The sequence below is a fragment of the Pseudochaenichthys georgianus genome, chromosome 22 (assembly GCF_902827115.2).
Source record: "Pseudochaenichthys georgianus chromosome 22, fPseGeo1.2, whole genome shotgun sequence".
NCBI classification, from domain to species: domain Eukaryota; kingdom Metazoa; phylum Chordata; class Actinopteri; order Perciformes; family Channichthyidae; genus Pseudochaenichthys; species Pseudochaenichthys georgianus.
This window is the reverse complement of record NC_047524.1, coordinates 6,790,943-6,803,578: the sequence shown is the minus strand read 5'-3', so window position 1 is coordinate 6,803,578 and position 12,636 is coordinate 6,790,943. Positions and strand designations below refer to the sequence as shown.

The window sequence follows — 12,636 nt, the reverse complement described above, 5'->3', positions numbered from 1 at the left end:
TTAATAAATTAAATCTAATTTGTGAATTTTGATTGGTATGTTCACACTTAAAATCGCAACCGGGCACAAGGCTTTGTATTGTGGCACTGGAAAAATAATAATGTAATATTCTCCCCTGCATTAGGACGGTCTGTTGGGGTTCTGCTGACCTCCAGCGGCTCTCAGCTGCAGCTACAGCCGGGCAGAGTAACCTCCTCCCGGCCAACGCTCTGTGTTGGTGTGTATGTGGAATGCGGGTCAAGCGGAACCCACGGCTAAAAACTGCGCTTCACATCAAACTCAAAAACCCCGGCTTTCATCGGCCTGACGTGCTCTGTATGTACCGTCCACTTTATTATCAACTCTACGCAGGTTTACATGAAATGCATATGTGCCGAAATCTTCTTAACCGGCTTTTTGAACGAGTTAATATTTCCAGTATGGTCGCAGTCCGCTAGGAAAACGCGACACCGTCATTTAAAATGGCGCCAAAGATTAACACCAGCCAGTGGATAAAAAACTGCCACTCTGTGCCCTGAAGGCTAGCAACACAGATAGCACAACAACTTGTTAGTTAACAGCGTCCATGAGTGTTTTCACATGTCAGTTAGTATGTCTGAATTGATTATTGACCCCTAACCTTTATGACAGCTAGCTGATTGAGGACTGTTAAATAATGGGAGACTCCATACATGCCAACGGTTGTGTTAGCAGCTAATGCTAAATACATTACATATATGTAGCCTCAAGCTAACAAGCTAGCTGCAACAGCAGACGTGAGCTAAATGTAACGTGCATACCACGCCTGTCGAAAAACATTAATATTTAAGCGTAAAAAAATTAGCTCATCAAATTAAACTTTTTAAAACAATTACTTATTTCAAGCTAACAGACGTAAACAAATCCTAATCCGTACATCCTTATAATAAACAACATGTACACATTTTGTGGGTGGGCCCTCATGTTGCATAACATGTTGCGGTTAGCTCTGGCTAACGTTAGCCAGCTAGCATTTTGAGTAATATAAAAAAGGCAGCGCTATGTGGTCTGATTCAAAGCTAATTGCGACCTTATCGTAGAACCACAACATTGCCTTGCTTTGGTTGCTGTGTTGCCGGGGGAACAGTTACAAACAACTGTTGTAATCATGCAAGCTACAGTTAGCCGCTAGTCAGTTAGCCCTGCTTCAAGAAGGGGCGTCGTAGAGACCGATGCTCGCCTGCCGTTAGCTTAGCCTGCTACATTGGGGTTAGCACCTTTACCCTCCTTGTGCACGCTGACTAAAGCAGAACCTTAGATATGTCGATCAGGAGTTTTAAGAGTCCCCGTTGAAGTGTTTGCCACTGAACTCATTACATTGATAAAAAGGAGTAGTTCCCTGTCGGTGCTGCATGTGGTTACTTCTTGTTGTCATCGCTGAACAGTGGCTGTGGTATGTACGCATCTTTAGCTTCAGGGCTGGTTATGTGCTGTCAGATCAGTAAGGAAACGTAAAGCGATAAGCTGTATTGCTGTTTCAGGTACGGATTTGTTTGCATATGTAGATATATTAGTAGAGTAGAGCTAATGTACAGATGTCTAGACATAATTCAGAAGAAGGGCAAGATGATTGTTTTGTTAGAAATTAAACTGATCCTCAATAAGCACATTAACTGTCTTCGTAACTGCAAAAGTGCTTCATCTTGTTGATAGTATCTGCTAGTACATCACGTTTACTTTCCTATATATACTGGAAACTAACTTATGATAATGTCTTGTATGTTAAAAGTGTCTTCAAAAGTTGTTTGTGTGTTGATTTTCTCAATCTGGGCCAAGCAGACATTTAAACATCAACAACCTTAAGAGAGTTTACTGAATATTACTTATGCCACAAAGTAGAACAAATTATTGAAATGGTAAAATGCTAAAGTTCCAACTTTGAAATGCTGTCATAGTGTACTAAGAGTTTAAATTGGTACAGAAATATTCTATAAAATGTGGGACCCCTCCCTGAACTTTGTAGATTCTGGTATATCTGGCCAAATGCTGCCAGGATTGCCTTAATTGAAGCATCTGGTACATGATACATGAATCTGAGCCAATGTTTTTGTTGTTTCTATTGTATGGCATTTAGGGATTTGTTCTCTCCTATGAACTCCATAATGTATCCACCTTGTGGTAAAAATGTAAATATATTGTCAAAAAGCATCAACAAGAAACAATAAGACTCCTAATCCTAATATTGTCATTGTCAACATATGATCATGATTCATGTGTGTTTGAGTCAGACTTATTTATATAATTGCCAATTATAGTTTTTTTATCATTACTGTATATTTTGCAGTGTTTTATCAATCTTTTCTGTAACTTAACCTCCTGACTTGTATGTGTGCAGTGTCCTTATGTCGGAGCTCCAGAGACAGGCGACGATGAAGAGAAACAGGCATCCCAGCAGCAGTGACGACTCCGACAATGGAAGTAAGTACAATATTGACTCTGCTGACTCATTCATACCAAATCTAAATATAGCTTGAATCAGTTCGAGCTAACCTCCTTCAGCTTCCTCAATTTCATAAGTGAACGTGCAAAGCGCAGAAGTATTTATTCTTTAAGATAATGATTCAATGTTGTTCAGTTTTTTGTTATTTTCATTTGTAATGGTCACATTTTTGTAAACCAAGCACATTTTGTCAAGAGTCCTTTTCTGAAAGTGCATCTCATATCTTGTTACTGTGTGTGTCAGTCAATGTATATTCATGTTCAGGAAGGACATCGAGACAGAGTAAAGGAAAGAAAAGCAGCAGTTGGACAGAGATTAAGGAAAAGAAAGAGAAGGCCTACAGTCTGAGAGACAGGAGACAGTTTAGGGACACTTGGAGCTCTAACGACATCCTGGCAGGTCAGACAGACAGAAAGGCTCAAATCTGACCTCAGTTACAACTTCATAAACATGTGTGTTTTGTTTCATCCTCTAAAGCAGGGGTGTCAAACTCAATTTCATCGCGGGCCACATCAGTATTATGGTTGCACTCAAAGGGCCAGTTGTAACTATATAAATATACATATATAATATACATACAATTATGTATTATATTACATTATTGCCTCTGCATTGGATTGTTATCGGATAGGGTAATAACTTCATAATTAACTACGTCTGAAAGCAGAAGTCTAGGACAAATAATTGCAAGTCTCTTCAGTGGCATGTCACAAAATGAGATGCATTGTGGGACATGTAGTTTATGGGCAACCTGCTTCTGTAAAGTGACATGTGACCATATAATAAACGTATTATATTCTTTGCAAGCTCTTGCGGGGCCACATAAAATGAAGTTGCGGGCCGGATTTGGCCCCCGGGCCTTTTTGAGACCCCTGCTCTAAAGTATCTCTGATGTGTGGGGTTTTACCTCATTGTATACTATATTGGGGGTAAGCAAATAATTGTGTTGATTTGGTGTGATTATTTGGATTGACTTATTATCCAATATATCTGATGCTGTAGTATTAAAGCGATCAAACCCAAAGATCTGATCGGATTCAGGGTTTCGTTCGGTGAAAAGTTAAACGCATTATTAAGAAAATCCTCCAGGTTTTTGATGTTCAACATGTAGTGAAATTAAAGGCTTCAGTCTCATTGAGGTGGTTTTTTAATGCTCCTTGATGGATCCTGCTTTCATACATTTTATATTAATCTTAAGAAAAATAAATAAAAGAATCGAATACATTTAATTGAAAAAATTAAAATATCAGTTGAACCATTTGGACTATCCAAAGGAGCCACACTTGTATCTAAAGTCATTTGGTCAATAAGAGCAGCTGAAACGGACAAAGAAAACACGAGACACCTTTCATACTCGTTGTGTTTCTCCTCCAGGTAATTCCACGTGCTGGTCACAACATTCATCACAGCCAAGAAGAGGGAACGGGCAAAAACCCTCTGAGGTACGTCTCTCTAAACTCTTAATTGTATAGGATGATAAGAAATTGGGGGAAATCTATCATAGGTCATGAGTTATCTTCTGCTGTCATGTTCTTGTTTTATTACACTTTTTATCTTGAAAAGAAATCACATACACATAAATACTTTTATTAAAAAAATTATGTTTTAATAATTTAATACATATAACACATCGATAAATACACTTGTCATAAGAGTCTGTATTTTGGAAACACAGCTGCTGTTATCTCCTGTTCAGTCTGCAGGCCATTGTGCCCTCTGACGAGAGCCAATCAAATGAAAACAAAACCCTGACTCAGGCCTAAGAAGGATCCTGATTGGCTCATTTCTGTCTGGCTATGTGTTGACAACGTGGTCGTCTTTTAACCTTCACATATGCTGTAATACATTACCTTATCTAGCCAACTTATTTTGGTTGTTTGCCAGTTTATCTGCACATTTTAGTTAACAGTTCCTCTTCAGATGACCCACAAAACAAAGTTGCAGTGTAATTCTATGTTTTAAATTTTTTTTTGTGTGATAAGTCTTGCAAATTAAACAATTGTTTATTGTTAATATACCAGTTTTTGTAACCTAAAATGTGGATATATGATCACTAAAGATAACTTTCCCCGCTGCATTTATATTTTCTGTCGTTGTGGTGTTTTATGAGGATTGTGAAGGCTTGCTTTTATTCCTCTGACAGCTGTTTACTATAAAACAACAACAACAACAACAACAACGGACATTTCCCCCTCTACAAACCACCATTATTCACTGTTTTAGTTCAGTAAAGCATTCTGACTCTTGTTTTTACTCGTCGGTTGCAGGTTTTCAGGACCGACCTCATCACAGCCATGAAGGTACATGACTCAAACCAGCTGATCCCAGAGGAATATTACATCCTGGCAGACGCTTGGAGGCAAGAGTGGGAGAAGGGCGTGCAGGTCCCCGTCAGCCCGCAGTCCATCCCACAGCCCGTCGCCAGGTAGGACGAAGACCAGAAAGTCACATGTTTGATCCCATATTGTCCTTGAGTGGGAATGCAAGCGAATCGACATGCTGTTTTGTGTGGATACGGCTTCTTGTGGTACAAGCCTGTTATTTTAAAGTGATTTAGTTTGTTTAGACAGATTCAGTCAGATCGTTTGATATCCAGCTAAGATAAAGGTACAGGAGGGGTTGAAAAAAAAACACTCACAAATTATTAAAGTGAATATTTAAAAAGTTGTTTCATCTGGCATTTGGACCCTCTTCAGTGATATTTTTGCGCCCTATTGTCAGGTGGCGTTGTCCCTAAAGGCCAAAAAAAATCGCTCGAGTGTAATTTCCAAGCCATATGGTGAAGGGACAACATTTTTGTTGTTAGAGGGTGTAGAAAACAAATGTATCATTCAAAGTACCTTAGTGTAAATGCAGGACAGTGCACTGACAAGTCTGCTGACTGTGATGTGCTGCAGGGTGTTGGCGGAGAAAGGAAAGGAGGTGATGTTCGTCAGGCCGAAGAAGTTGATCCGGACCTCGGGCGCCGAGGCTCTGGGCTACGTGGACATCAGGACGCTGGCAGATGGGATGTGTCGCTACGACCTGAACGAGGAGGACGTGGCCTGGCTGCAGTCCGCAAACCAGGAGTTTGCAGAGATGGGTGAGTCAATGTTTAAACTGAGGCTGTGGCAACAGGCTGGTAGTCATTTTGTATCTGTACCTGTAATTAAGCACAATGTTGCTGCTGTGGGAAGCAAGGAGTTGACAACATGTCTGCCATTAACACAGAAAGACTTTTGATCAGCTTGACAACTTGTAACCCTATTTTTTTAAATAAATGTTCCCCTGAACCCATAGAGTAGCATTTGATTCTCGTGTAATATGGAAATGATGAAACCTTACAAGAGACAGTTGTTGTTTTGTATCGACGGAGATACTTTGTGACAAACAAACAATGTAACTCTTACTCTTGACTTGTGCAGCCATACCGCCGCTGGACGAGATCACCATGGAGCGGGTGATGGAGGAGTTTGAGCACTGCTGCCACGAAAACATGACGCACGCCACGGAGACGGAGGAAGGGCTGGGCATCGAGTACGACGAGGACGTGGTGTGTGACGTCTGCCGGTCGCCGGATGGGGAGGACAACAACGAGATGGTGTTCTGTGACAAGTGCAACATCTGCGTTCACCAGGTCAGACGGCGACTCATAGCTCATTATATCGCTAAAGTTAAATCTATAATAAAATGCGGCTCATTTAACACGGCACAAACAATTTAACCAAACCGTGATCCATTAGATACTTTATAAGTCCGACTGATTGTTGGGTCAAAAAGCAAAGTGAAAACGACTCGTATTGCATTTCAGATCAGCTGTAGTGTAGCCGTGCTTTTATGTGGCACACACACGTTAACACACGCTTTCTCTGTGTCTTCATTTGTGGCTACTGTATTGATTTCCACTTGCGGTCTGGCAGCTGAGCCCCCCCCTCCGTTTGTGTTCCTCACCAGGCGTGTTACGGCATCCAGAAAGTGCCACAGGGAAGCTGGCTGTGCCGGATCTGCGCCCTGGGCATCCTGCCGAAGTGCCAGCTGTGCCCCAAGAAGGGCGGAGCCATGAAGCCCACGAGGAGCGGCACCAAGTGGGTCCACGTCAGCTGTGCCCTGTGGATCCCAGAGGTCAACACACACTCTTACATTCTTAATAATTTGTGTGTTTCTTTTGACTAAATCCTTTACATGTCACTCTTTAATTTAGCACATGCCTAATTTGCCTTTTCATCCTATTTTTTGAAGAACCGTTTTGAATATCTGAAAAGTTATTTCTGACATTGATTTCAATCATTTCAACTTATCATAAGGAAAACAACGATCAATCACTACAAATGGAAAAACAATATTCAGTTGTATGTTATAAGATCTGTTTTCATGTATTAGAGAGATTTATTCTGCTTATACTTACTGTTCAAACATGTTAAACCAACGCTGGTGCTTGTTTCCATTTGGCTCTCTCCTGTTATTTATTTAACATATCTTGGACTCTCCTCCCGAAAGAGAAATGAAAGTTCATGTTGAATGTGCTTTGCAGGTGAGCATTGGGAATCCAGAGAAGATGGAGCCGATCACCAACGTGTCGCACATTCCCAGCAACAGGTGGGCTCTGATCTGCTGCATCTGCAAAGAGAAGTCCGGAGCGTGCATACAGGTAGAGTCAGCGCTCACATCTCAACCCTACCATGCAGAAACATTTAATGAGACGTGAAGCATCACCAACGGTTTTTTAAAGATTCCAACTAGTATCTTACTTTTCTGAGTGATCACAATCTAACCATGAAGGTGAAAGTATCTTGGGTTGTGACAAGGGTCTGACAGTGCTGAACATTTCTCTTTGGCAACATCTCTAAGCAGTAAGTGCTTGTTTTTGTGAGAGAGCAGCTTGTACAGTCGTGTTGCAACAGGCACACAAATTGCAATTTTGCAAAATCCAAAGGCTTTCGTCACTGGAAGATTCACCCGGTCAATTTGAGAGATTATTGCTGACCTGCGAAAGAGAAAGAAAACACGTTTTCTAACTGAAGCTGTTTTACCACCATTTATTTTGTGCATCTTGCTTAGATTGAATGTGTCATCATTAAATGACTCGTATGATACCGTGTTTTAAAAATGTTAAACAACGTTGTGTTTGCCGCTGTAGTGCTCAGCCAAAAACTGCCGGACTGCCTTCCACGTGACGTGCGGCCTCCACGCCAGCATCGAGATGAACACCATCCTCACGGAGGACGACGAGGTCAAGTTCAAGTCCTACTGCCCTCAACACTCGGGGCTGGAGGGCGACGAGTCCAGGGACAGAGACTCCGAGGACGAGAAGGAGAGCGCCAAAGACAAGAAGGGCGGGAGGAGAGGGCGGGTGAGAGGCGAGGAAGACACCGCCTCCTCCTCTTCCTCATCCCACGTGGCTCCTCAGACCCTCCACAGAGTGCCGAGCCACCTGGAGGAGCTGAGCAGCCGGCAGCAGGAGAAGAGGGTCAGCCTCCGCAAGCTGAAGCTGCAGGAGATGGAGGAGGAGTTCTTCCAGTTCGTGGAGGTGGAGGAGGTGGCGGCTCACACGAAGCTGCTGCCGGAGGTGGTGGACTTCCTGTTCCAGTACTGGAAGCTCAAACGCAAAGCCAACTTCAACCAGCCGCTGCTCACGCCCAAGAAGGACGAGGAGGAGAGCCTGGCGCGCCGCGAGCACGAGGTTCTGCTGCGCCGCCTGCAGCTCTTCACCCACCTGCGCCAGGACCTGGAGAGGGTAGGTCTGCAGCTCAGAGCCAGAGGGAGGAGGAGGCGGGGCCAGAGGGAGGAGGAGACGGGGCCAGAGGGAGGAGGAGGCGGGGCCAGAGGGAGGGACTGAACAGAGAAACAGATTACATGAATATAAATCCAGACGAGCATTGTGGAAATGTTCCACAAAGTGCTTCTTTGTAGATAAGATGTATTCACTTAACAGCAGGAGAAAACACAGGATAGAGGGAAGAACCAGAAAGAAATATTTAAAATGGCATCAATATATTAGAAATGTAAAGGATCTATAGAAATAATTGAGATCATATAACTATAGTATAGCTGCTTCTCCTGCAGATGAGACAGGAAGTTGTTAGGAATAATGTTACTGTCCATCTCTCTTGATCTGTCTGTGACCCCAAGTCCATCAAGCAGCATCCAGCCTTTATTTTAGTTTTTAGAAAGATCAATTCAAATTCCAGTTTTATTTGAAAAAGTGGGAAATGCTGTCAAATATGACTCGCATGCACTTGTTGACATGCCTACTGGAGCGATTGGGAGTTTAGTGTCTTGCCAGTGTGAGAAAACGTTTTTAGAGAGTACTTGTCCATGGACAAGTGAGTTTGGCAATTTACTTGTCCGACTACATTTTTCACTTGTCCAGAATGGACAAAAATTGGGGCCACTGGAATCTTCTTCTTCGTCATCGTATTTTACATTTTCCCACGGTTTTTACAACACCGCTAACGTAAGTGAGCGGTAAGATTTTACTGCATCACACAAAGGGTTGGGTATCGTTTGGATTTTAACGATTCCGGTTCTGCTTTTCGATTCTGGTTATTTTCGGTTCTTGGTTCCGGTTCTTGGAGAGGGTAAATCAGTCCCATGACAAACTGGGAGAAAAATATATTTATGAAAACATTAAGTCAAATCTGTATTCCTATTTACAAATCACTTCATACTGTTTAATTTCTTACGGTTATTTAATACAATTATATAAAAATAATCTCTGCTTTGTTTAGTTAGTTCTAAGTGGTGCAGTTTGAGAATGTACAGTTGGCCCAGTCAGGGCTCTGATGTTACACTGCAACCTGCCTGTGAGACACAGTCCAACCACACATGTCCAACACATAGGACATAACCTAATAATAATAATAATAATAATAATAATACATTATATGTATAGCCTATAGGCCTAGCGCTTTTCTACAACTCAAAGACGCTTGCACGCATTTATTTACTTTTACAAACAGTGAGCAGCTGCTCGCTGTTTGTAAAAGTAAATAAATAGAATTTTCATTTCAATAATGTACTTTCTATACCCTGCTTCATAAACAATACTGACATCCCTGTGCTCCTCCGAATCTGGGGGTCCGCTGATGTGAGGACAACGCGAGGACACAGACAGGGAGGCTGCTTCACTTCATAAAGGAAATGGTGGTCAATATTAACAACTCAGGAGCTAAAACGCTGAATAACCTTCATTACGTGTTAGAGAAAGAACATAAGAAAGTTTGACAAAGATGAGGCTGTTAACGGGCAGCGCATCCGCTGTGTGTAGAAAGAGAGAGAGAGAGAGACGCTGAGCTGCACCGTGCAGCGATCAGCTGATACGGAGCAGAGAGAGAGCTGCAGTCCGCGGGGCTCGGGGTTCGGCCTCGCCTCCTGTCCTCACAACTCTTATTAATCCCGGTACCGGACAATTGTTATTTGTTCCTACTCGGAACCGAGTTTTGCTTCCCAACCCTGCCACTGTGCTACACTTCCCGCTCCGCTCCGCCCCACCCCCGTCTAACTGTACAGAAAGCGGCGAGATGCATTTCCTTAGGAATCGACAAGCAGAACCGAAACTAACATTTCTAAACGAACAATGGCGGACACGTACAATTTGCGAATGAGTTCTGCCTTTTGTCAACTGAATTTATCAATAATTTGTCAATAAATCGGGGCGAAAAACGTCACTTGTCCGCCGGACAAGTCAATTGAAAGATCTACTTGTCCGATATTGTAAATAACACGTCCCGGACGGTGGGACGTGTACTTTTTCGCACACTGCTTGCTCAAGGACACTTCAGCATGTTGAGCCACAGCAGCCATACTGTGTTTAAACTGGTTGTAATACAGAACAGCAGCACCTTAAGAAGCAGAATCAGGGTGAGCTATTGTTCAAGTGTTGGTCGAAAGTTCTTGTCTAAAGAAGCTGCTGCTGTTTCTCCTCAGGTGCGTAACCTGACCTACATGGTGACTCGGAGGGAGAAGATGAAGCGCTCGCTGTGGAGAGTCCAGGAGAATATCTTCCAGCACCAGATGAAGCTGCTGGACCACGAGCTGCTCACCGGTGAGTCAGCAATACCAGAAATATTTTATTAGAACTCCACAAATCAACTTCATGTTGTTCCAGCTCGTTTTGGGGCTTTTGTCGTCAAAAACTAAAAGTAATTTCTGCCGTTTTAAAAGTTGGATACTCTCATTAACAAAGTCTGCTTCTGAAATGGAAAGGGGAGAGGATAGACTTTACTTTTGTCCCAAAATAATAAGTAAACATTGGTGTTTCTCTGTTTGACATTAAATGAGATCAAAGTTTAGTAAAATAGGAAGTCAGTAGAAGATAATATAATACCGTTACACTGACTGTCCATCATACCTCTGTTGCAGGCGATCCCTCAGAGAAGGATTTGGAGAAGCTCTTCTCTCTCGACTGGTTATCCTCTCAGGGCTCCGAGTCTGGACTGAAAACCAAACGAGGGTCTTCCAAGCAGGAAAGAAGAAGTGCCGACAGCAAAGGCCTCTCCGACTCCCCTCACAGCCACAAGAGTCTGAGCAAACCTCTGGAGATGAAAGACAGTAAAAGCTCCCGGGTCAGAGAGTCTGCGGAGGACACGAGAACTGGCAAACCCCAGACCTTCGAGATGAATCAGGAGCTTCTCTTCCCGAAGCTCCAGAAACCAGAAGTCTTTCAGGAATCTTCGCACAAACCCGAGAGCAGAAAAGGCCCCAAGAGGGAGGCCCAGAGGACAGAGCAGGAGACGCTGGTCAGACTGAAACGAGACGAGGACGAGACAAGAAGGAGAAAGAGGAGGAGCGACCTGACGGAGAGCCAGGGGAAGAGTCGCTTCGGGGCCAAACTGCTGGACAAAACCGTGTCCATCCGGCTGGTGGACATCAGGAGCTCGGACCACACCGACTACTTCATGGGGGAAGGGACGACCAGGAGGAACCCCTTCTCGCTACAAGTGAGCCCCAACACCAAGCTCTCCGGCGCTCCGAGAACCAACGGCTGGACGAGGAAAGCTCCGGCAAACGGCTCGCACACATCCAGCCGAAACGTGAGCGGACATCTGAGGAGCTGGGGGAAGTTCAGGATCCCCAAGAGGAGCGAGAAGCCGGCGAGGGAGCAGGAGGACGAGGAGGAAGAGAAGGAGGAGCTGTTGTTGAGTCCGCTGACCAACGCGCCTCAGACGTCGTACCCCAGGACGAGACTCCGCTCGGGGACGGAGCACGACGGCTCCGCCTCCGACTCGTGCGGGGAGGCGGAGCCGTGCCTGAAGAGGTGTCACTCTCACCGGCTGAGGGGGGCGGCGCCTCTCGGGCCGCACTATGGGTCGGACATCATCCGCCGGGGCGTGCTGGCCTCCTGATGGCAGAATAAGCTGCACTGTGTTAATTGTAAAAAGGATCGCTCTCTATACCCTTATATTTTTCTCGATGAATCATACAAATGCCTAGATTAAGAAACAGAGTTGATATTTATTTTTTATTTGTAACATATGTAAATCTTGACTTTTTTTTGAGCAGGTGTTTCTTTTTTCTTTCTTTCAAAAGTAGAAAGATGTCAGGTTGCCACTTAAACGCTTGCTCAGATATTTACAAGCGAAAGCATCACTGAGGGATTGTTGCTCGGGACCAGAAGCTCGCAATGTCATTTTTTTTTTTTTTTTACATAGTATTAAACTCAGTTGTACTTAGTGGGAAAAAGCTGACGGACGATTTGATCTCGACAGTGATATGGGATTCTTTAGATCTTTTTTTTTATATCAAGCTTCGTTGGATGGTTACAGCCACAAACGGGATGTAAAACTGCCCTTTTATTCAATCTCCAGCTGTCATCATTTCTTCAGATTGTTGGACATTATGAACTGAGAAACATACAGAAAAAGGAATTTCAGAATGACGTTAACGTGTCTTTAGCACTTAAGTGTAATTCAACTGCGAACCGATCGTATCCATCATGTGCCTAACCTTTTGCACTACGAGAGGACGGCACAGGTGTGAGCTACGAGAGGATATTTTTACACTGAAACATTTAAAAAGCGTTTTGTACCCTCGGCCGCTACTGTATTACTGTTATGCAAAAGGAAACTTGTCTTTGTCGGAAAGAGGAATAAAAACTCTAGGAGACTGAAGTCTGTGTGTGATGTTTATATTTAAAGGGTTTTATTAGGAACTTGCCGTGCAGCCTTTCCGGTAAGAAGCACATTTTCTGAGGAGGAAAG

General features: G+C 43.5%; 1 protein-coding gene across 3 annotated transcripts; it reads left to right on the top strand.

Annotated features, from left to right (window-relative positions):
* The first annotated feature begins 177 nt into the window (after nucleotides 1-177).
* Nucleotides 178-12,546, top strand: jade1 (jade family PHD finger 1). Of its 3 annotated transcripts, none has more exons than XM_034111469.2 (11): nucleotides 178-315; nucleotides 2,354-2,436; nucleotides 3,833-3,900; nucleotides 4,726-4,883; nucleotides 5,356-5,540; nucleotides 5,863-6,074; nucleotides 6,392-6,559; nucleotides 6,969-7,085; nucleotides 7,575-8,171; nucleotides 10,364-10,481; nucleotides 10,799-12,546. In XM_034111469.2, exons 2-11 carry the CDS (start codon nucleotides 2,361-2,363, stop codon nucleotides 11,779-11,781), a joined length of 2,682 nt encoding a protein of 893 aa, XP_033967360.1. In that variant the 5' UTR covers nucleotides 178-315; nucleotides 2,354-2,360; the 3' UTR covers nucleotides 11,782-12,546. The 3 variants fall into 3 exon arrangements, with proteins under 3 accessions (XP_033967360.1, XP_033967359.1, XP_033967361.1); XM_034111468.2 differs by lacking the exon at nucleotides 178-315 and adding an exon at nucleotides 908-1,411; XM_034111470.2 differs by lacking the exon at nucleotides 178-315 and adding an exon at nucleotides 1,409-1,499.
* Nucleotides 12,547-12,636: the final 90 nt, after the last annotated feature.

Excerpts from the sequence above, each read along its gene's own strand:
- jade1 (XM_034111468.2), top strand. The coding sequence starts at position 1,371 with ATGTGGTTACTTCTTGTTGTCATCGCTGAACAGTGGCTGTG. Across the intron at positions 1,412-2,353 it reads ATCGCTGAACAGTGGCTGTG|TGTCCTTATGTCGGAGCTCC; the intron begins GTATGTACGCAT and ends GTATGTGTGCAG. Across the intron at positions 2,437-3,832 it reads TGACGACTCCGACAATGGAA|GTAATTCCACGTGCTGGTCA; the intron begins GTAAGTACAATA and ends TTTCTCCTCCAG.